The following is a 22,836-nucleotide window of genomic DNA, read 5'->3' as shown; positions in this document are numbered from 1 at the left end:
CTTTATCCAATAAAACATGCTATCTTTGAAGGACTGTCATTCGGTAGTTTTGCAATCTCAGCATCACATCTTCCATTGTTCTACTGAATACTAATCGAGAGAACAGAAAATATATGTCCCTTTGCTCGGTTTCTATATACTCATTGATAGCATCTGCTGTGTTATGATAGCACACTCATTAGTCTCTTATCCCATAATCATTCCCTTTCTACTCATTGGTAAAGTTTTGTCGATGACCTAGCAGTTGTTTGATTGATCATGTATAGAATTCTCTTATGGAACCCAAAACTGTCGTTACTATATTTCATATTTATTCCAGTAGAATTCAGATTGTATTTGGCCAGATCGGCTTTATCATATGTTGTAGCTGATTGACCTGATGAGATCTTCCACATATTTTAAAGCATATGGTGTACATAGCTAGGAGCTATCAGATATTCAAAAAACTCACAATTTTTAAATGATTACAGACAGACAATCAAAAGATGCCTGACTAGAAATATCAGCCTGGGACTTATTGGCTCATAGGCCTGGAAGATACCCAAAACAAACCATAAAAGTTATTCCATATCGCTCCCTGTATTTGACTGCAAGGCATACATCAAAAATAAACAGTTTTATAAGCCTTGAATTGTAAAAGACATATCAAGGCTTCCTCACAGTCTGTCCCAACGCTGTGCAATTGATGGCATATCTGGATATATTGCTGACCGCCCTTGGCATCAAGTTCCAGACATTGTTGAGGGCCAGCCATTTCTTTGTCAATGATTGGTTTTAGGTTTTAGGACGGCAATGGCCCTCGTGAGAATCGTCTGTTGAATCTCTCTGCTCTACATTTAAAGTCAAATCTTGATCTCATTCGCTTTTCACAAATTCATTTTGTACACTTCACTCCTCAAAATCTTCATCACCTGTAATATATCCTCCTTGTCTGCGTGACTGTACTCATGATTTAGTTCACGCAGAAATCATCATGCCTGAGATCTCCAGTCAAGAACACAGTCCTCATCTCGTTTGATCACCTGACGATGGGACGATTATTCATTGCGGGCGGATACGCAAGCCGATGGCTGTCATAGTGGTAGTGAGCATTCATATGGTATAATACACGCAAGCGCGAAATCTGAACGGGAATCTCGATGGATGTGGGTATCACCGGTCCAAACGTTTCATGGTGCATTGTTAAAGATGTCAACGCAGTGTATATACAACACCTACTGAGCTTCATCGAGGTGATTGAATTCCTATATACATGTGCTCAACTTACGCTGGAATCACTTTTGTCTTCCCTGCGTTGAGGATTGGGACTGCGTGAAAAGCCTTGGGATACATGCATGATCTCCTCCGCAAAACTGCCATACGGATTCTCGGACTCAGGATGGGATAAGTTTTTGTCAAAGTTCACTCTTTAGTTGCTTTTATCTATTTGCCTTTACGAAATATACATACCAAGCTCGCGGGTGGTCATCCAGTTCCCATCATCAGCAATGCATCATCGAAGACATCTGCATCTGAGAACTTTTCTCATTTTCTGGAACCTATATTTCGCCAGCTCATTATGTATACCTACAGAAGATGCGAAGTACAATACCAGCGCCCAATTTGGGAGACGAGCTCTTGCTGTCACACACTTGGCACTAGAATCATCAATACCTGAATCCAAGGAAATGGCTTCTGTTGGATCTTTACGGACTACGCTCAAGTCTCACTCATCTCCAAGTACTTCACCATTGCAAGTTAAAGGTTCATTATCTGATGAACTTGGGAGAAAGAAAATCACACCTTCAGAGGGAGACTTCGTGTCAGGATTGAATCGTGAGGTTCCACTAGGCGATGAGCAGCTAGAAAGGTTTGGCGCGTCAACTACCACCCCAATTGGTGGAAAAGGAAAAGAATTAGATAAAGTGAAGACTTCATGGTGGTCAATTCACTTATGTACGAGTTTGAAATCTTGGTGGAAGAGAATAATGAAAGGCTTCTCTTCGCTCCAAAAATCTGTTAGTAATTCTCTTTGATCCATGAAATAACCATGCGACGACCGCTGAGGTGAAACTCATATGCCATGTCTAATAGACCATAAGAAGCTTTCGTAATATTGTTCAAAGCAGATCGCATACTGGTGTGTCAAAGTCTTCGAGCTCAAATGGTATTTCACCCAGTGATAAATCAATAGCTGATCAAGGGAATGAATCGACAGCCGATCAAGCGACGAAAACGACTCATAGATCAATACCTGATATGATGACAAGCAATCTTGATGAATCGATGGCTAATCAGGCGACAAAGATTCCGCACCACAATTCAAATGAGGATGACGAAATCTATCACGATGCTTTGATTGATTTTCAAGACAATCCACTAGTTAAACATCTGACCTCTCTCACTAAGGAAGCGCAACCCTCGCTCAAAGGTGAGGGCTCTACAGACCGTACCGAAGCGCAATAATTTTATGCGGCCAACTAACTTGGATGTGCATTGATCAGAAAACCATGTTCCTACGAAGGCACAAGCTGCGCTGAAAGGTGGGTCCTTTGGATTGTGGATAACTTTTCAAAGACCTATCATCAGAAAGCCCTCAATCTAATCTGATTTATTCGTTGATCAGAAAACCTTTCGCTCAAAGGAGTACAAGCTTCATCAAAAGGTGAGAAATCTAGAAACATCCTTGAAGTGCAACAAATGATTTTATTGAATTGATCATCTTTATTCATCAGATTACCATCCTCCTGTTGAATTACAATCTCAGGTAGAAAGTGAGCTCATTAAACATTTCTCAAGTTTTATCCTTTAGAGCGGTGTTACTGAATTTGATCTCCTATATCCACTACTCTTGAGCAAGTTCCTCGGCCAACATTTCGTGGTATGTTTGCTATCCCTCCAAGGCGCTATCATGTTTTAATACTCAACAAGTTTCCTCTTTATTTTTTCTATTCGCACAAAAAAAGAATCAATAATAACATCTCAAACTTCGGCAGAACCGATAGGTATGTGAATGTTAGGTCTACATTCAAGTTCAACTTCCCAACATCAAAGAAAATCTGAGAATGATTTAAATCCAATACATCTATGCAGGTGTTTCTTTAGATCAAAGTCAATTAGCCATCACTGAGCTTGCTTGGAAATTAATTCAAAGGGGAGAAAATTGGAACACAATCTTTAATAAAGTTTTCAAGTTGAATTTTTTATTGGCAGGAAAAGTCAAAAAACATTTACAAAAATTTACTAATCATTGGGAAATCCTTTATGATATTGAAAAAAGAAAATCTGGAATAGATCATCTTCATAATTATAAAACTCTTAGGGAAGCACTTGATAACCCATTGGAGACAGCCACCAGAGAGGGCTATGATCGTTTCTTGGCTACTTTGAAGAACAAGCTTGATGTACCTATAGTCAAAAATTACGTTCACGAGGAAAAGATGAAAGACCTACAAGTTAATGTTGCTCAACAGCTTAAGATGTGGGATCAAAACTTAAGATAGAAATGACCAATTCAAAAGATTTTGATCAAACTCTACTCAACTTTTTCTTTATATCACTCCAATCTCTTCAAACATCTTGTGTATCAACTTATCACAAGGGAAGACCTCACAGAAAATTGGTGCCTTGCTTAACATAAATTTTTGCATCATCATCATCATCATCATCATCATCATCATTAGATTGCCAATTGTTCTACATACTAGACAAGAATCAAGAGAACACCACATATGCCTTTACTTGTTTCCTATGTCCTCAATTACATCCCTGCATTGCCTGTGTCTAGATATGAAACTCATCTGTCCATCTCATAATCATTTACTTACTACTCATTGGAGATACTTTCTCAATGACGTAGTATTTGATTGATTAATCATGTATAAAATTCCTTTCATCTCATCATCTGTAATTTATTCTTTATTAAACTCATTCCTCATGTTACAAACATTTCACTCTTGATCTAATGATACCAGATGGTCTTTACTCATATCATCTTTATCACATTCATACAGCCAATTGAGTTGATTGACACTGATCAGGCCCTGAAGTTCATTAACCTGTTTCAATTGAGGTCCTCAAACCTGTGCAAAAACCATGCAAAATCAATGTGCAAGATCCGTGCAAGATTTCATGCACCAATCTTGTGCATTGAATTTTTTGACAACCCCAACTACATATTGTGTTTACAAAAACCATATGAGACCAACATGCAAGATCAGTGCAAGAACTATTGATGTCTTGTACAAAACTTGCACAAATTTTTGCATAGGTTTGAGGACCATGGATAAAATGTTCTGTATTTAGGAAGAATCAAATCATTCAACAGATTAAGGGCACCTTCACTTAAACAATTTCTGGACAGTAAATGCATTCTGTAAATTTTAAAATGCAAAAATGAACCATACTGCAAGACATTTGCAGAATGCAATTTCTGACCAGAAATCAATCAAAACATGTCTCACCAAAAATCCCACTCTGAGACCTAAACCTCATCTCCATTATGGCTGGACTGAGCAAGTACAGTGTCTGTGTGTGGTATAGCCTTTTATAAAGTGTTATAGATTTAAAGCTACCTCTACTGGAACCCTTACATCATAGGTAGCTTATGTTTTACAATCATCTTCTCTAGTTAAATAGGGTTTTCCCTAAAACATTCATCAAGCCACCATTGGCAAGCTTCAAGGCAGGCTACCTCCAGGTAGTGTAAATTGATGTTGTACATATATGGGTTGACTTTAAGGGCATGTTCACTTCCAGAAATCACATTCTGTGAATTTTTTAATCCAAAAAAGAAACATGCTTCACCAAATATGTACACACTTTAAATTTTGCAGAATATGATTTCTCCCCAGAAATTGCTTAAGGGCACGTTCACTTAAGGAATTTCTGACCAGAAATCACATTCTGTAAAATTTTTAATGCAAAAATGAAACATACACCCCCAAATAGACACTTTAAATTTTGCAGAATGTGATTTCTCACCAGAAATTGCTTAAGTGAACGCGCCCTAAGTGAACGTGCCCTTAAGCCATTGAAATCAAATTCTTAACCTGATTTGAAAGTTTCAATTTCTTTCAAGTTTAACCATCCTCTTGATGACCAACTATGGTTAATCACCTTCTCAAGATCACCTCACATATCCCAAAATTCTAGTTCCTCTTCAAGCCTTCAAGCCTTCATAAATCTTCATAATTCTCTCCTAGTCTACAAATCATATTCAACTTCAACTTCATTTCCCATTTTTTCTTTACCCAAAACTGATTGATTTCTTTTTTTTTGATTTCTTTAATTAAATCTCCATACCATCTCATTTTTTTGAAAAGATCAAATCTTATACCCAACTAAATATATATATATATATTAACACTAATTCCAATCATATACAAACCATATATATATAACTTGAGCTTGAGGTATATATGTACACATCAATACTTATCTTAAACTCTTTAAACCCCCAAAACAAATCTTCATTTCGAACCATCAACCCGAGCCTTCTTATCCAAAACCTGATAATAATGTCCAGCAACTAATTCATTCATTCATTCATCCATTCATAAAAAAAGAAAACAAATTTCAATTTAATTTCAACTAGATCTTTTCAACCAAATCATCCATTTCACTTACGTTCAGTTAACCAATCCGGTTCAATCACAGTTAAATCTCTTATAAATCTTTTTTTAGTTTCCATGACTTCATGAAAGATAACCCAACCAGTTTCAGGTTTCCGATTAAACATCACAGAAGAAGGATGAACATGTAAGATCTGAATCCAAACACCCGCCCAAAACATCCCCAAAAAAACCAAACCTCCAATCAGTTCAATCCAATCCAATCCAATCCAAAACAAGTGAAACATAATCAAAACAAAAACTTACAGTCCCATCTCGAACACTAGAGTAACTGCCATCCAAATTAAACCTAGCCAAGTTCCTAAAATACCCACTCACCAAAGCTTTCCTAACCATGAGCTGATCTTCACTGCTCACCAACTTAATTCCAAACTTTTTTAAATATTGCCCAAGTTGGTTTCGAATACTGATCACTCTACTCAACGCTTTAAAATTCAATCTATACCTTTGACACCATTTAGCCGTCGATTTACCTACTTTCAAAAACGCATTATAAACGTTTAGGTAGGTTAGATGGTCTCCTTCCATCACTGTAAACTTCCTTTTACTTAATTCTCCTTCAACATCATATTCTCCTCCGATCATGAATACATTCTGGATCACCCCGCCCCCGCCAGAAATGTGGAGATCAACATTAGTGTTTAAGAATTGAGAATCAGGTTATGATTTGGAACAGGAAAATAGATCAATCGATTGAACCTAATTACCTGAACTGAAGTCATAGCAGCAATTGTTAAAATTTCTTCAGAACAACCGAATTTTTCGGAATTCAATAACTTTTTTTTTGTAAAAAACAGAGAAATATCAATCACATATCTCGAAAGATGAATCCGACCGCTCAAACGTTTCATCAAGAAAAAAGCCCACTTACAATCTTAGCCATCATAGGATCAATCGGCATCTCAGCCATCTTCAAACCGATTTCCTCAGTCAAGTTTCCCTCAAGATCCAAAGCTCCAATAGCGACCAAGAACTCTAAACCACGTTCGATGAAGAAACTACTAGGAGAATCGACAAAATCAAATCCTCTAACGACATTCTTGATCCCTAAAGCTTTAAGTTCTAAGATCATTTTACTCAATTCGATTCTACAAATCTCAGGTGAAGATTGAGATTGTAAACTTTGAAAGGTTTCTTCGGTATATAATCTAAAACATTTGCCTGCTTTGGTTCGTCCTGCTCTTCCTGATCTTTGAATGGCTGAAGCTTTTGAAATCGGTACAATGGTTAAAACATCCATTTCTTTTAAAGGATCATACATCCTTACCTAAAAAAAATCAAATCAAATCAAAAAGTTGAAAAAGTTTTCAACAATTAATCAAGATTTGTAAGAAAAAAAACCATGAATTGATGAGATTAGACAAACCGCTGAACTTTAACCAAACCTGAATCGATCACATAAACAATCCCATCAATGGTCACACTAGCTTCTGCCACATTCGTAGCCACAATGACTTTACGAATCTCTGATCTTTGTGGTTCGAATGCATATGCTTGTTCTTCTGAACTCAAACCAGCATGAAACGGAATCGATCTCAATTTCAAACCTAAGCTTGGAATTCGATCTGATTCTTCTAATAACCTTGAACAAACTTCATCTATCTCTTCTCTACCCGTTAAGAAAATCAAAATATCACCCTTTGGTTGCTTTGATCAAGATCAGAGAGTCAAGTTTATTATAAGTCAAATTCAAGTCTTAAACCCACTGATTGTGTTTCAAAAGTGACTTACTGTTAAATGAATTTCCATAGTCGTCGAAACCACAGCCGAAAGATAATCTTCTACAGGTTGATCTTTATAAACGATCTCGACTGGAAACATTCTACCTTCTATACTAATGATATTGGATTTATCTTCTTGAAGATTAAGTGTAGGATTATAATTAAAATAATCTCGAAAATGTTCTGCATCTATAGTTGCAGAACAAATGATGATCCTTAATTCAGGTCTGACGAGTTGAATTCTATTTTGTTTTTTTCAAAAAACCCATCAGTTTTCAAATGTGATTTTTTTTTCTTTTTTGAGAAGGAAATTCTGAGAACTGACTTTTTCAAGACTCCTAATAATAAATCAGTATAAGTTGATCTTTCATGTGCTTCATCTATAATGATCACACTATAAGAGCTTAAGAGTGGATCCATCAAAACTTCACGAAAGAGCACCCCATCAGTTAAATCTAATATAAGAGGGAAAAAAAACAAGCATCAGATGAATTTTCAATTCACAACTCATCCCATCAAATCTCGATTTTGGAATTTCTTACATTTGATTTTAGTTCTGGTCGGACTCGAAAGATCTTCAAATCGAACGGTATAACCCACCAAATCACCTAACCCCTCACCCATCTCCTGAGCCACTCTCTGAGCCAAATTAATCACCGCTACTCTACGAGGTTGAGTACAAGCAATCTTTTGGTTTTGAGAAGACCAACCAGCTTGGTATAAGAATTGAGTGAGTTGAGTTGATTTACCAGATCCTGTTTGACCAATAATGATGTTGATGGGATATTTTTCTATGGAATATAAGATCGAAGTTCGATTTGAATGAATTGGTAATGAAAGATTTGATTTGATGGAAGATGTTAGGATGAATGAATGAGTATCGTTGGTTCTATCGATTGAGCTACCTGGATTGATAGGATTGATGGTTAGTATGATGATGGTTTGAAGTTGAGAGAGATTTGCTTTACCTGGTGCTACTGTTCCTGGTTTCCAAAAACTCATCTTGAATTGTCGTTGTTGATGTTGGTTTTGTTGACCATCACGACCATCAGTCAAGTTGGATTGAGATGAATTTCGATCAAACTACAGTTTTCGATTGCAAACTGTGTTTTAGTTAAAGTGATTTGTAATTTGATTTTTGATTTTTTTAATCAAATCGGTCAACAAGTCAATGAATCGAAATTTCAATTCGATCATCAAATCCATTCCATCCACTCTTCATTCTCAACCAAGACTAACCATCAAAAGAAACCATTTCAAGTCCAAAATGACAACTCAATCAAAACAACACATCATTAAAAAAGATGCTCATCCATTCGATCGTACTCAAATCGAAGGTTTACTCATCAAACGTTTCTTTTATGCTCCTGCTTTTGAAAACTATGGAGGTCAATCTTCTTCATCTTACACATTCATTCATCTAGATTCAAATTCGCTAACCAATCTGATGTCTTTTCATTTAAACAGGTGTAGCAGGTTTGTAAGTTTTTCAAAACCAAAGCTTTTTTCTCAAACAAAAACTCTATTCAACTTACCTTGACATCTTTTGATCGATTGATTCTAGTTATGATTATGGTCCACCAGGTTCAGCTTTACAATCTAATATCTTAAATGAATGGCGACGTCATTTTATTATAGAAGAAGATATGTTAGAATTAGATACCACGTGTATCACTCCAGCAGAAGTGCTCAAGACATCAGGACATGTTGATAAGTTTTCGGATTGGATGGTCAGAGATACTGTTACAGGGGATATCTTTAGAGCTGATCATTTGATAGAAGCTGTCATTAAGTCTAGATTAGATTCTGATTTACAAGCACGTGGTTCGAAACTCGATGTAACCGAACAAACCTTAAACAAGAAGAAAAAGTTAAAATCATTAGCACCGGTGAAATTAACCGATGAGATCGTACAGAAATATCATTCACTTTTAGCACAACTTGATAATTTTACGGGTCCTGAATTAGGTCACTTGATCGAGTCAGAACAGATCACTTCACCAGAGACGGGTAATAAGCTTTCAACACCTATTGAATTTAATTTAATGTTTGAATCTCAAATCGGTCCGACTGGTCAATTAAAAGGATATCTAAGACCTGAAACAGCTCAAGGACATTTTTTAAATTTCAATCGATTATTAGATTTTAATAATGGAAAATTACCATTTGCATCAGCTCAGATTGGACGATCGTTTCGAAATGAAATCTCACCTAAACAAGGTTTATTAAGAGTACGTGAATTTACAATGGCCGAAGTGGAACATTTCTTAGATCCGAAATCAAAAGATCATGAAAAGTTTTCATCGATTGCCAACACAAAACTTAAATTATTAACTAAAGGAATTCAATCAAATGGTCAATCTGAAATTTTAGAAATCCAAGTGGGTAAAGCAGTCGAACAAAAGATTATAGATAATCAAACACTTGGTTATTTTTTAGTTAGGATTTATGAATTTTTAATTAAGATTGGAATTGATGATTCTCGATTGAGGTTTCGACAACATATGGATAATGAGATGGCACATTATGCTACCGATTGTTGGGATGCTGAAATCCTTTCTTCGTATGGATGGATAGAATGTGTTGGATGTGCAGATCGATCGGCTTATGATCTAACGGTACATTCGATTAGGACCGGAACGAAATTAGTCGTTAGAGAACCTTTGAAAGAAGGCATTGAGTTTGAAAAGAACGTACCGGTGTTTGATAAGAAATTGTTTGGACCTAGGTTTAAGAAGGATGCTAAACCGATTGAAGAGAGTATGATGGAAATGGATCAAGAAAGATTAGAATGTATTGGAAATGAATTAAGTTCGACTGGGTAGGTGATTCATTTTTTAAAGGAGATGATTTCTTGAGAAACTAATTTGACGGGTTTGGTTTGGTTCTGGATTTTGGATTTAGTTCATCCAAAGTCAAAGTATCAAATGGAAAGGAATATGAATTAACATCTGATGTGTTGAAGATTGAAAAAAGGACATTCAAAGAAACAAGTAAGTGAATCAGAGTCTCTTTCTGGTTTTAAAACCGATTCAATTAATGATTTTCTTTTTCATCAACGGTTTCGAATAGCAAGAGAATTTACACCAAATGTGATTGAACCTTCGTTTGGGATCGGAAGGATCTTATACTCACTTCTAGAACATACCTTTTGGACTAGAGAAGAAGATATTAATAGAGGAGTCAGTTGATGTGGGATTGATGAGTTTCTAGGTTTGGAAAACTGATTTTGGTCTGGTTTGATTTGATTGACCCAACAATAGGTGCTTTCTTTACCACCATCGATTTCACCTATTAAAGTTTTGATTGTTCCATTAAGTGGTACAGAAGTCTTTAGACCGATCATAAAGATCATTTGTAAGTGGCCAGGATGAATTGAATTGAGTGATTGAAAGACAAAATCACATTGGTTTAAGTTGATGTGATATTTTTTGGTCTGGGGCTTTGGGGAATTTTTAAGCTGACAAACTTAGGAAAGTGGGATTGGCTAATCGGGTAGATGATTCGAATGCATCGATTGGTAAACGGTATGCAAGAAATGATGAATTAGGTACACCTTTTGGGATCACTGTTGATTTCGGTTCAGTTAAAAATCAAACCGTTACTCTAAGGTAAGTGAGAAAGAGAACCAAAAAAAAGAAATCTTTTCTCTTTCCAAAACAAAAATGGAGTTAGTTTTTGATGATGATGAATTTTGGGTTTTTTTTTGGTTTATAATAGAGAAAGAGATTCTACTAAACAATTGATTGGTTCGATTGATGAGGTTTTAAAGGTTTTAGAAGATTTATGTTTTTGTAAGATTCAATGGGAAGAAGCTTGTGAAAGATTAAAAGAATATAGTGGAACTCAAGATCTTGATTAAACAAAATCAAAAGAAGAAAGCAAGAAAAAATCAATCGAGCGGACGGGCGGGCGGACGGTTTTTTTTTCCCCATTGGGTTTTTGATGTGGTTTTTTTGTTCTTCTTTCTGTAATTGAAAAAAGAAAAGAAAAGTTTTTTTGTGGTGGTGGTGGTGGTGGTGGTGGTGGTTGAGATAGAGGGATTTTGGAATTGGATTTAGATTATATGGAATTGGATTTTGATTTTTGATTTTTTTTTTCAAAGAAGTCATTAGATTTATGAAATGTTGAGGCTCTTTTATACCAATTTAAAGTTCAAGACTTGAAAATGTCTTGATAAAATCCTTAACCCGATTGATTTTCTCCATTCCTATGAATTTAGTATACAATTTTTTTCAATCCTCATTGAGGAATTGGAAAAAGATGGTTTTATGGATACACAAGTTGATTAAGAATGTCTCTTGGTTTCATTAAGTTTGAGTTGCCTCTTCTGATGTGGTCATGTCTGATCTCTTGAGGAAGGGCTTATGACTCAAACCTTGGGTTTGGCCTGAGCACAGTAAGATTTTCATGTACATCGGGTTGAATCAGTCGTATGAGGGCTCCAAACATCATGAAACCTCACAAATACACTAGAAGAGCTTGCTCAAGGGCTTCTTTGTTTCCTTGTACCACTTTGATCATGTCAACAATTGAGGATTGCAAGTAAATTGTACTTCAAGAGCAAGTGATTTTGAACAGATCAAGCATGCCAGTAGATCCTGTATTGAAGAAGAGCCAGGTTTTGCAAAACACAACTGCTTGGCTGTGTCAGTTTTCTCAAGTAAAGTGGTGTTAATGGTACCAGCACAAGCATGTGTACAAGGTAATTTATAAGAATCTCTGTTGATTTTTTTTGTGAGGTTAGATGATGTCTATGTAGAGCCCTCATATTGGATTTCAATTCAAAGTACTTGGAAATTCTGCTGTGCTCAATCCAAAGCCAGGGTATTAGTCAAAAGCTCCTCCTCAAGAAAGCACATGTGGCCATGTTAGAAGAGGGGCTTACATAAAGGATCTCAATGATAAAAATGTAGGTAGAATTTCCAATTGTAGTCTTGCATGAACTATTGAGCAGTTTTGATTTCAATTGAGTTGATTGATCTTTGCGTCAAAAATTAAGTCACCCTGTTGACCAAAGTGATGATCTAGGATGACCCGGGTGATTTCTTGATTTCCTACCTCGCTCACTTAAGTTTTCCTCGGTTTCCTTCAACTTTTTAAAACCACCTCGACCCTGAGCATAAGGAAACCAATCAATCAAAGAAACCGCGAAGATCACCTCGTGGTACAACGCGATTGATAAGACACGACGAAACCGAGAATCTCCTTTATATCGCTATCATCGGACCCGCGGAACGCTCTTTTGATCTTGAACCTGCAGCTGCCAGGACTGAATGCCCTTCTCAGCCGTTTGACTACTCCAGGACTCAGGAGTTCACCGGCATCCATCATCCACAGATGAGCTAATGTCAAGCGTTGCTTATCAGATCAATGAGCTTGGGATGAATTACCCACATGAATCCGCGTCCATTTCCTGATATGTATTGTTTGCGCGTTAGCCTGGATCGGCTCGGGATTCCGCTCAACTCAACAGAGTCGCTCTCTCCTCGCGGGTTGTCGAGCAAGGGATTGTTGCACACAGAGGTACAAGTGGAGATCCAAATTTTGTCCACTTGAACGAAGAGGCCTGCACTGGAATTCCCAGAGCACTGGATGAAAGGGTTTTTCAACCAACATGACAACTGTCACTTCGTACTGCTCGATCGAGCGCTTCAACTACCGCACTGAAATAAATGGATGACCAAGAAGAGCATCCGGAGAGGTCATACAATTCACATCGAAATGTACAATTTCACAAGAGATATGTAACATCATACCAGGAAATTAAAGGTACAAATGTTTGCTTTTATCTTCTGGCTTGTCAAGATGTTGGGAATTTCCAAGGTTATTGAGAATCTTCAAAAGACAATATGGTTGTCATAAGGAACTTGGATCTCACAAATCATGAACACGTCTATCTACGATAACAAAAAAAACGTCAGCAGTACTTAGTCGTGGAGCTTGAAGGCACGACCCTCACTATGTCCCAGTAGCTCGGTGTGCTTTATCAGAAGGTGATAGTGTGATGAGATGCAGGTTACTGGGGTCATTCAGTCGTGATGTGCCATCGAGTCCAATCTTTAAACATCGCAGACAAAGCTACTCAGCGCTCTCATCTCTATGAAGCCACCACAGCTGGCGGATGCATGCTATACTTGAATGATCAGAAGGAGGCCACACCCAAAAAAGAACCGAAGATTGATATTCTCCAGATACATTGGAGGTGAGAGGCCAAGAATCCATAAATTATCCATCCCATTGAAGCACTTTGGTGTGAAGAGGGGAAGCTGCAAACCTTTTGCACATGATGAAAAGAAAAAAATCCCACCATTTGGATAGCTTGAAGAAAAGCTATTCTTGTTAAAGATGTTCAGGTAGAGCCCGGGGCCGTACGTAATCCACAAAAATATGCAATAAACATTCACTTTGCATCGACCAGAGACTTTGTCATTAGACAGTGCCATAGCAGAGAATATTTCCTTCAGTAGACCACTGGTAAGTAGACTGAATACTGGATAGGCCCAATGTGTTGTACGTTCCAACCAAAAACCGTAGAGAAAATGACAATAATGGGGATCAATGCCAGACCAAGTCTTCAACACAAAGTTGCGATTGTGATAAAACATTTATCGCCATTGTTAGAAAGACGGGATGAAGCACAAAAGTGTTCAGGCGCCAACATAGGTCATACAGTGACGCGTCTTCCGGGGGGTGGTATGGCATAAAAAGGTCGTTTGAAGTAATGGAAGGAACTTACCAATTTGTGGTTTTGTATAGCAAATCTGTTTGATTGAAAAATCTAAAGAGCTCATGAAGCCGCTGAACATTAATCTACTCCAAATATGTTGACTTGGGGCGTCTCGGCGATCACTAAAGAAATAAATTTGAAAGATTTAAAGTATTTGTTTGATTTTTCCATCGCGAATGAATTAAAACAAAATAAGCAAACCCAGTACGGAGAGCAAATTACAGACTTCCCGCGGCATCTTATTAGAAAAATGCTCAATAGAAGAAATTTAAACTTTTCTTCTTGTGCATTGTATCAAGGAGCTCATGAGGCTACTGAACATCAATCTATTCCAGATATGTTGACTTGGCGCGTATCAGCGATCAGTAGAGAGATAATGTCGGAAAGATTTCAAGTATCTGGTTACGTTTCATTGCGAATGTATCAAAGCAGAACAAAAAAAACCAGTACGGAGAGAAAAATTCAAACTGCCCGCGGCATCTTTAAGAAAATACTCAACAGAAGAAACTCGAAATTTTTTCTCGTGTATTGTATTTGGTCGCGCATTTTCAAAAAAGCGAATCAAAATGTATCATATTCTTCATTAGCATATTTTTTCCAAGATGCTGATCATATGACTGTACAAAGACATGAGGTTGGTTCACTCCTGAACCCAAAAGTGATCATCCTTTTCCACTCAAACCATATCCTTCATCATACTCGAAAACAACCCATTTCCATACTTCTCCAATCCGACCTTCAAATCCCTTTCTATCCCACTTTTCCATCAACCTCAGTATGACTCATCCTAATCTCCCTAGTCGCTCTCGTCGTGTTGATCCTTCGTCTCAAATACCTCTCTCTCCGATTTCAGAGGTATCCTCCAATTCTCTCTATATTGATTATGTTCAAATTCCTTCCGCTTCTGCTCCTGGAGACCTCAACTATAACAATGTTCTTCAGAGCACTCCTATCTCTCCTGAACATCCTCCTCTAGAATTTGACCAAATTTTCATTCGACGTTCTCGAAAACGCAATGCCGTCTTATTAGAACATGGTCTTCCTTCTGCTCCTTCTATTCCTTCTGCTCCTTCCGTTCCTTCTGCTCCTTCCGTTCCTTCAGTTCCTTCTGCTCCTTCCGTTCCTTCCTCTCCTTCCGTTCCTTCCGTTCCTTCTGCTTCATCTCCTGCTAAAAGAAGACGTAATGAGGCCTTGATTGGGAATCGCAATGCTATCTTTGTGGAAGACGGACTTCCTTCAGTTGTTCGTGGTACATCTCCCACTCGACGAAGACGTAATGCGGTGATCTTTGAGAACGGTTACATTCCTACTCATCATCAACATTTCATTCAAAACACTCCAAGTTCTCAACCCAAAGACTCTGATTTCTCTGCTTCTCAAATCGCTCAAGCTTTACTAAAATTTAGAGATCAAGAGCTGGCCCTTGCTGATGAAAGTTCCGAATGGGACTTGAGTGCTTTTCATTCTGATGAAGACGTTGATCTGGGTACTAAATCTGGAGTTGAGGCGTAGCTGGTGAGTAGTCTGCTTGTGTTTTTGAAAAGTTCAAATAAGACTTTATTTTTGGGGTGTTTCTTTGGGTTTTGATGATTTACTTGGAGGTATAAATGTGGATCGATGTTGATTAACAAGAAAAAGTAAGTCAATCTATAATTGATCTTCTGAACATTTCGTCTTACTGACTCTTCTTCCATTCGAACAGCGATTGAAGCGTCAATTGTAACCCCTATCGAAGGAAGTTAAGATGTAGATGAAATCTGTTTGTAGAAGGACATTCAAAAAGTACAAAAAAGATCTAAATATTTCAGAGATGCATTTTTGATACATTCCTTTTGTGGCTCATTTTCAAAGCCTTTTCCTTTAGAGCTCATATAACTCTTTGATACTTGCGAATAAATATTTTTGATTCTTTGATTTGACCAAGAAAAAAAACATCTTCCAAACGGATTGGGTTTGGTTTATTGATTAGTGTCTTTTTATATGAAATGTTGTCTATTGAGATGAGATGTCAAAGAATGAATGGACCTTGAAATTGACCTACCATTTACCTGGAAATAAATGAGCTTATCGCGCCTTTTTGGCTCAAACCTAGGAAAACGTCACTTTAGTGTTGTTGAAGTAGGACCATCCCCCCTTGAGATGATATGCTAAACACTAGATAGGCATCGCACTTATCGAATCTGTTCTTGCAAATCTGATCTTCTTAAACCCATTTGCTTTCAATATGTACATTTCAAGACTTCTGGACTTGGTCATGATTTCCTTTTGAAGAGATAGTCATATTTAATCTACCCAAGATTTGATACCTCCCAATCAAAAATCATATCATTCCTATAAACATTTATGTAAATCACCTCTGGTTCTATACTTTTACACATCTATTCTTGTAAAGATTTCTTCAAACTTGATATATAAGATTTGAAATTCACAGACAAAATATTATAAAACTTATCAAATATTCAACAAAAAAATCAAAACATTGAACAAACTTTCAATTATGATATATATTTTTATCACTAAATCGATCTGATTTAACTCTCTTCAAACCTTTCACCCAATCTTTTGATCATTCTTCCTGAATATCTATGCACAGATTGTATACTTTTAAGATTGGTTTTTATTCTTATTCGTATTGTAAAATGGATGAATTTCATTGGAATCTTTCACAACTTGAGAAAATCTCAAATTATTCATCTATTCATCCTAAAACCGATTGTTTTCTTTTTGTGAAGAAAAGCAATGAGCTAGTTAGGATCCATGATGTGTTGAATTCAAATGTCTTTTGTTTCCTCTGGGCTGACCGGAGAAGTTTCAAGGAATGATTGGGTATAATCATGGAATCCATAATCATTCTCATATCACTCAATCGAGTTTCGCCCCCCTACTTTAGGTACACCGCTGTGTGAGGTGTTTTTTCACTCTACATCGAAAAATTAGGATCGGGGTCTGTTTCAGAGCTCGCATAATCGGGTGACCGCTGTGGATGCTCCAAGCATATGCTTTCATACACACAAGTTGTTTTACGCTGGTCGATTTTTATGTTAGTCGAAATGATGATTAATAAAAGGTGATCGCTGAGGTGATGACTGATGGCCACAAACACTTTGATGTACATACTCTGATCTGACCAATCACTTGAGAAAGCAGCTTTGGTGTTCATCTTCTGGTGATTGATGTACAACCATTGGAAAATCAGAAATGAATGCTTTATGCAAGTTGACATGCATCTCATCCTGGTTCCCACCCGGAACTTGAAAGCATTTCCTCATAGGCAAGGATCGGCCAGGAGAGATCGTATTTTGATTTCAAGATGTTCACCCCTTTTTTAAAATTTGTGACTCGACTCTCCTTGATCATTGAAGAAATAAAGATTGGCGAACAATGAAGATATCAATCGACAATCACATCCACAAACAGGGTTAGTCTAGATTATTCAAGATGATAAGATCACTTTGAAGAAATCAAACAGGAGTATCCCTCCTCTTTCGTCCTTGGCCATGTTTTGAATCTCAAAGGTTGATATAGCTTCCCTTGATTGCAATTTGATAGACAATCAACATCCAGCATTTTAACTGGATCCAATCTTTTGTGAAGTTGTGATCACTTCGAACACGCCATAGAAAGCTCAAACACAGCTATCAAACTTCTTCATCTTTTCTATCTTTCCTTAGGCATCGAGATGATAGAACGCTTAAAATCAGCTATCATGAATGACTCAGTCTTTCAAACATTCTTAAATCCTCAACAACCTATCACTTGTCAAACTCCATCACTTTCGATCATACCCATTTTACTCTTACTCTTTTTTCAATGTTCATTATTACATCCTCAACTTGCATTTAATCAAAACTTACGTTTAATAAGATTAATTCTTACTCCTATCAATTTCTGGTCATCTTTAAAAATTTCAATAGATTATTGTTTTAAACCATTGGATCAGAGTGGAATTTTTAATTTTTTCTTTAGTTGTTTTGGAATTCATTTATCACTTAAAAGTTTAGAATGGGGTTTAGCAGATGATCATCAACTTAAAAAAATTCATCAAATCCGTCATGAATTTGATTTAGATGATGATGATTCTAAAAAATTGAAAAAGAATGATGATGCTGATGAATCGATTGAAAATGATAAGAAATCTTCTGATCAACTCACTTTAGAAAGTTGGTATATCTGGACAGTTGATCAATTTCTCTCGTTCGTCATTTTTCTCATCATCATCTTCTAGTCTCATTCAAATTTCTATACTTTGTTCCCTACCGTGGTCCGTATATATATCGAATGCGGATGGGTGGGCTCTGATACCATGATACTATCTTTCCTTGCATTCTGATATAGCGCTCGGGGATTCCAATACGGTTGGGGTAGCCATGTTCAACCCAACACACGTAGCGCCATGGAAGTCTTCAAGCGCTTGGTGAAAGTTCACATTGTTCATGTCGCTGTAGTAGCGTACTCGGTATATATCAGAGATATCGGTTCAATCAGCAAAGTTCTAGACTCTATCGGATTACCAAATCATTTAGTATTTAGAATTCTTACAGACTCGATTTCTACATTCGCCTTTGGACTTTATATAGTTTCAATAACAGATATATCATATAATTATTATACACTTTTGGCTTATTTGATTTCATCTTTTAATCAATCATTACCAAATTGGATCAAAACTTCTTATAATTTAAAATTATTTTTACCTCTTTATAATTCACCTCATTTAACTAATTCTTTAAATGATTTATGGAGTTTACATTGGCATCAATTATTTAGAAGAAGTTTTATTTTTATAGGTGGAATTCAGTTTTCAAAATTATTTAAATTTCTGGGATTTAATAAGCAACTTCAAAAAATTGCTGGACTTCTTGGTTGTTTTTTGGTTTCTGGAATTATGCATGAACTTGGTAAGTCAAATTCATTTCTCATAAAGACTTTCAGGACTCAGAACAACTCAATAAAAAACCAATATTGATTGCATTTTTTTTGCTAGCTATTCATTTTGTGGCTAGATCACCTCATTCAAACCCTCACTATTTCTTTAACAGCTCAGGATTTCCTGGTTCATTATTATATTTCATGTTACAACCTGTTGGTATGATTATAGAGTCAATGATATTAAAATACATTCCAAATCCTATCATTTGGGTATATGTGTTCACCCTAATTACTGCAACTCCTTTTAAAAATCAATATTTTAGTCAAAACAGGTTACTTGATGATGTTTATCCTCCTCTAGCTGAATGGAATTATGTTTCATTTTTGGTACCTCTTGGAATGATGAAATTTAGGTAGTTTTAGTGTATTGTATCTTTAGTTGCTTATGGGTCTGGTTGTTTATGAGCTTTGATATCCTTTTCTTTTGATATGTTTGGAATTGCACATTGATTATTTCTGCCTGTACATATCTTCTGATCGATAGTCTTAGCATAAGGAATCTTTGAAAGTTGATTCAGTTTCAAGTCTGGATATGAGGTTGATCATTTTTATGAATATGCCATATACACAATAAATGATCAACTTCAAGAGATACAGGCTCAAGACCGGATAACAAAGTTTATTTTTTGTCTGTAGCAAAAAAAATTGAGGGGAGTCTTGAAGATTGCCGCGTTCTTACTCGATTCAAAAATTTATTTGAAGGTCATGATCGTCAAGATTTACCTCAAGTCTCACCAACAGACAAAGGATAAGCATCGATGTTGCAAGTCTGTTTCTCTTGAAGCGCATTATTTATTACATATGCCACAAATGAACTCAACAAGGAGGAAATCAAAATGTAAGGTATTCAAATTGATTCAGATCAGATCAGACCTAGGTACTTTCACCTGCAAGAAATCATGTGCAACCACCACTTCAAGGTCTACTTCATCTTTTTCCTTCCCACATCCTGCTTTCCACCCATTCACGGCATCCGCTGCCACCGATTCAATCCACTTGACCTCCTGGAATACTTTGCCCTGACGTTCGTCATCCATCTCTTCATATGTCTTCCAAAGACCCGAAGCCGTTGATTTTAAGCAAGTATCGTATATTGTCAATGACTCTCTTTCACCCCGATCAACCCGAGGAAATTCCGAAATCTTAGCGAGTTCCGGGCTGGGGCAAACACATCCCAAAGGACTGGGAAACTTGCCGCCAACATGGTTCATCACCATCCGTTTGGCATTGATCTGACGGGCAAACTGACCGGCCATGAAGGAAGTCGAATGTCCTCTATCCCTCATCTTTTGTGCCACACTAGCCTCATTTGTATCTGAAGCTGAGATGATACTTGGGTTAAGATCAACCACAGAGGTGCCGGTAGATTCGTGAACCAGGAGATCAATCTTTTGATCAGGATCTTTGGACGTGAGAGCGAGTATTGGGGTGGGATCCGAAGTATCACCCAGGATCACCACCTTGCGGCCCTGAATGGAAAGCTTAGGAGGATCAAGAGTTACACCGCTGGAGAATGTAATGGGCTTACGATCTTGCTCAAGCTTGCTCAAGATCGCTTGGGGAGCTATAGATAAATCATGTTCCAGATTGTTATCAGACTCTATCGTGTAGCGGTTTCGATAGTTGGTCAGGCAATCAATGAAATGGCTTGCCTTTGAAGCCCATCTGCTTGATTTCATCAGCATGCTCCCGAATAATCGGGTTCAACTTTGACATATCGAATTTTTCTCTTCGATTGGCTTCGACCAGCATATACCCTACACAATCAACTAATATAAAACAGAAGCAAGAAAAAATCGATCAGGACACATTTTCTGGCGCTTCATGATGCCATGGAAAAGTTGTCAGTATGGATGTATTGGTGGACGCACTCCGGTGTGCGATTGGTGCTGCACCCACGCTCACTCCTGCTTCATCCATTCCCACAATATCTCTCCAAACCCCGTCCTCATCAGCCCAGATATCTTCTCCGAGAATTTCAGTGTGCCACAGTCGACCGTCGGGCTTGCTCTGAGAGGGACCATAAACACGATCTCGCGATGGACGTAGAAGCTCGTTGATTTTTACTTTGAGAGCGGCATGAGTTTGTGTAAGACGGAGATTGGTGCGAACGAATTCACGGATACCAGAAGGGCCAAAAATCTCGATTGATGCACTCGGGTTCTGTGCAAGGCATACACAGATAAAGACTTGTTAGCTGTGTGTGCAAAAAAGGGGGACAATGCACTTAAATGCAGCTTGGCGAAGCAGGTCTCTTGTAAGTGTTGGTAATGGGCTAGTGGAGAATGAGAAAAAGGAAGGGCCACAACACCTCACTGAAAAAGGATGCTGGTTTTCGCTCATCAGGTCTGCATCAATTCGATCACTAATATGAGCCAAAAAGCTGATCAACCCTAAAACATGATCACCTGTTGAGGTATTTGGCGAGAGTTACGCAAGAAAGCGAGCCGTAGTCAAGATCAGCACAATCACTGGTGCACATCATTGATACTGAAGCGAAATGCGAACCGTGGAGGTGTGTAATAAATATTTTTTTGACGTTGCTAGCCTTGAGAGTTGTACGCATCATCTGGTGTGTCGTGGCCTCTCCACAATCGAACATCCAACTGTAAGGATGATGGGGCGATCAATAACGCGACTTGTCTTTTACTCCACGTGTGTTCGGAAGTTGAAGTTGAAAAATCACATGTCACCATCCATGCGCACAGCCAAAGAAGAAGGGTTCCTGAACGTCGTTGGCTTTCCTGCGACAAAGAACGCGACGCTAATCTGAGCCTTTAAATACTGCGGTCTTCATCACAGGCCGTAAGAGTAGGCGTACCAGCAGATGTACCAAGAAAATTGACCTCGAGCTGGTCAGGTGGACTGTTAGCGCGACTCATGTTGGCAGGTCTTGGTCGTTTCTCAGTTCGAGGTAGATATCGATGTCGATTAAGATAGTCAACTTGCGTAGGGCTTAGTTTGTAACGATCAAGTGGCCGCGAGAGGAAGCGATTGGGTCGAGCTTTAGGCTTGAGTTGAGAAAAGGCTTGATTAAGAAGAACGAGACTAGTCATCTCAAGGTATCGATGAAAAAACTCCCACAAAAAACATTTCTTGTCATACACATATCTCGAGCCCGCAGTCTGCACTATCCCGCACGAGTGCATGCCCGTCTAGACACCCAACACAATTCTTGCATGGCTAGCCCACCAATGGTCAAGACTCACAGTCGAGAGAAGCTAAATGGTATGGAATACGCCCTTGATCTGGCATGGAGTAAACTTATGAAGGAAAATTCATATGCAAAGACATCCTGTTGAACACCCATCCACTGTGATTTACTTCCCATCAGCCGTAGAGCAGACCTTTTTTCACCTTGACTCAACCTAGGGGTCTGGCTCAGGGAAGCCAGCTACTAGATATTTTGACCTATTGATATCCAATGTGTTCTTCTACAGTCAATTCAGAAAAGCTTGTTGCAAATTCCCCACCAATTGGCTCGAGTTTTGCAGGCAAAATTGGTCAAGCAGGTGACAGTAAGTTTTCCGATGAAGTTGCAAGATGAATATAATTCCATATGAGAGATCCGGATATTACTACGCTTATTCTTGAAGTACGCAACCTTCAAAAGGTTTGCACAATTTGCAATGGATAATAATCTACAAGAGTCTCTTGAGACTTGTGATTCTTGACTGATGCCTGTCCAGTGTGATGCTGTGGATTAAAAAGATGATAAGTCAATCATTATTGCCTATTTTGCATCAATATTCACCTTCCTCCCACCAATCCTTTATCATTTGGGGAAATTGGTGCAATTTTGATTGATGAATTCTTCAATATTGCAGCAGCAGAAGGACATAAA

General features: G+C 37.7%; 6 protein-coding genes across 6 annotated transcripts; 4 read left to right on the top strand and 2 right to left on the bottom strand.

Annotated features, from left to right (window-relative positions):
• Positions 1-1,487: 1,487 nt before the first annotated feature.
• On the top strand, positions 1,488-3,482 carry MELLADRAFT_111955 (uncharacterized protein; the record flags this gene model as incomplete). Its single annotated transcript, XM_007416446.1, has 6 exons — positions 1,488-1,997; positions 2,074-2,410; positions 2,484-2,522; positions 2,606-2,644; positions 2,715-2,753; positions 3,073-3,482. The coding sequence occupies 6 exons, from the start codon at positions 1,488-1,490 to the stop codon at positions 3,480-3,482; spliced, it is 1,374 nt and encodes a 457-aa protein (XP_007416508.1).
• Positions 3,483-5,192: 1,710 nt separating this feature from the next.
• MELLADRAFT_75787 (uncharacterized protein) lies at positions 5,193-6,183 on the bottom strand (the record flags this gene model as incomplete). The annotated part of the gene is made up of 3 exons (XM_007416356.1): positions 5,193-5,509; positions 5,608-5,746; positions 5,859-6,183. 3 exons carry the CDS (start codon positions 6,138-6,140, stop codon positions 5,451-5,453), a joined length of 480 nt encoding a protein of 159 aa, XP_007416418.1.
• Positions 6,184-8,600: 2,417 nt separating this feature from the next.
• MELLADRAFT_39835 (uncharacterized protein) lies at positions 8,601-11,195 on the top strand (the record flags this gene model as incomplete). The annotated part of the gene is made up of 8 exons (XM_007416447.1): positions 8,601-8,721; positions 8,801-8,813; positions 8,898-10,154; positions 10,238-10,326; positions 10,406-10,515; positions 10,597-10,690; positions 10,794-10,944; positions 11,054-11,195. 8 exons carry the CDS (start codon positions 8,601-8,603, stop codon positions 11,193-11,195), a joined length of 1,977 nt encoding a protein of 658 aa, XP_007416509.1.
• A 3,645-nt stretch (positions 11,196-14,840) lies between these two features.
• On the top strand, positions 14,841-15,575 carry MELLADRAFT_111952 (uncharacterized protein; the record flags this gene model as incomplete). Its single annotated transcript, XM_007416448.1, has 1 exon — positions 14,841-15,575. One exon carries the CDS (start codon positions 14,841-14,843, stop codon positions 15,573-15,575), a length of 735 nt encoding a protein of 244 aa, XP_007416510.1.
• Positions 15,576-17,742: 2,167 nt separating this feature from the next.
• On the top strand, positions 17,743-19,273 carry MELLADRAFT_111951 (uncharacterized protein; the record flags this gene model as incomplete). The annotated part of the gene is made up of 4 exons (XM_007416449.1): positions 17,743-18,257; positions 18,399-18,961; positions 19,048-19,145; positions 19,256-19,273. 4 exons carry the CDS (start codon positions 17,743-17,745, stop codon positions 19,271-19,273), a joined length of 1,194 nt encoding a protein of 397 aa, XP_007416511.1.
• A 576-nt stretch (positions 19,274-19,849) lies between these two features.
• MELLADRAFT_111950 (uncharacterized protein) lies at positions 19,850-22,247 on the bottom strand (the record flags this gene model as incomplete). The annotated part of the gene is made up of 5 exons (XM_007416355.1): positions 19,850-20,556; positions 20,864-21,155; positions 21,309-21,400; positions 21,814-22,020; positions 22,202-22,247. 5 exons carry the CDS (start codon positions 22,245-22,247, stop codon positions 19,850-19,852), a joined length of 1,344 nt encoding a protein of 447 aa, XP_007416417.1.
• Positions 22,248-22,836: the final 589 nt, after the last annotated feature.

Source organism: Melampsora larici-populina, assembly GCF_000204055.1.
Source record: "Melampsora larici-populina 98AG31 unplaced genomic scaffold MELLAscaffold_60, whole genome shotgun sequence".
NCBI classification, from domain to species: domain Eukaryota; kingdom Fungi; phylum Basidiomycota; class Pucciniomycetes; order Pucciniales; family Melampsoraceae; genus Melampsora; species Melampsora laricis-populina.
The sequence above is the reverse complement of the archived record's forward strand: the minus strand, read 5'-3'. Positions and strand labels throughout refer to the sequence as shown.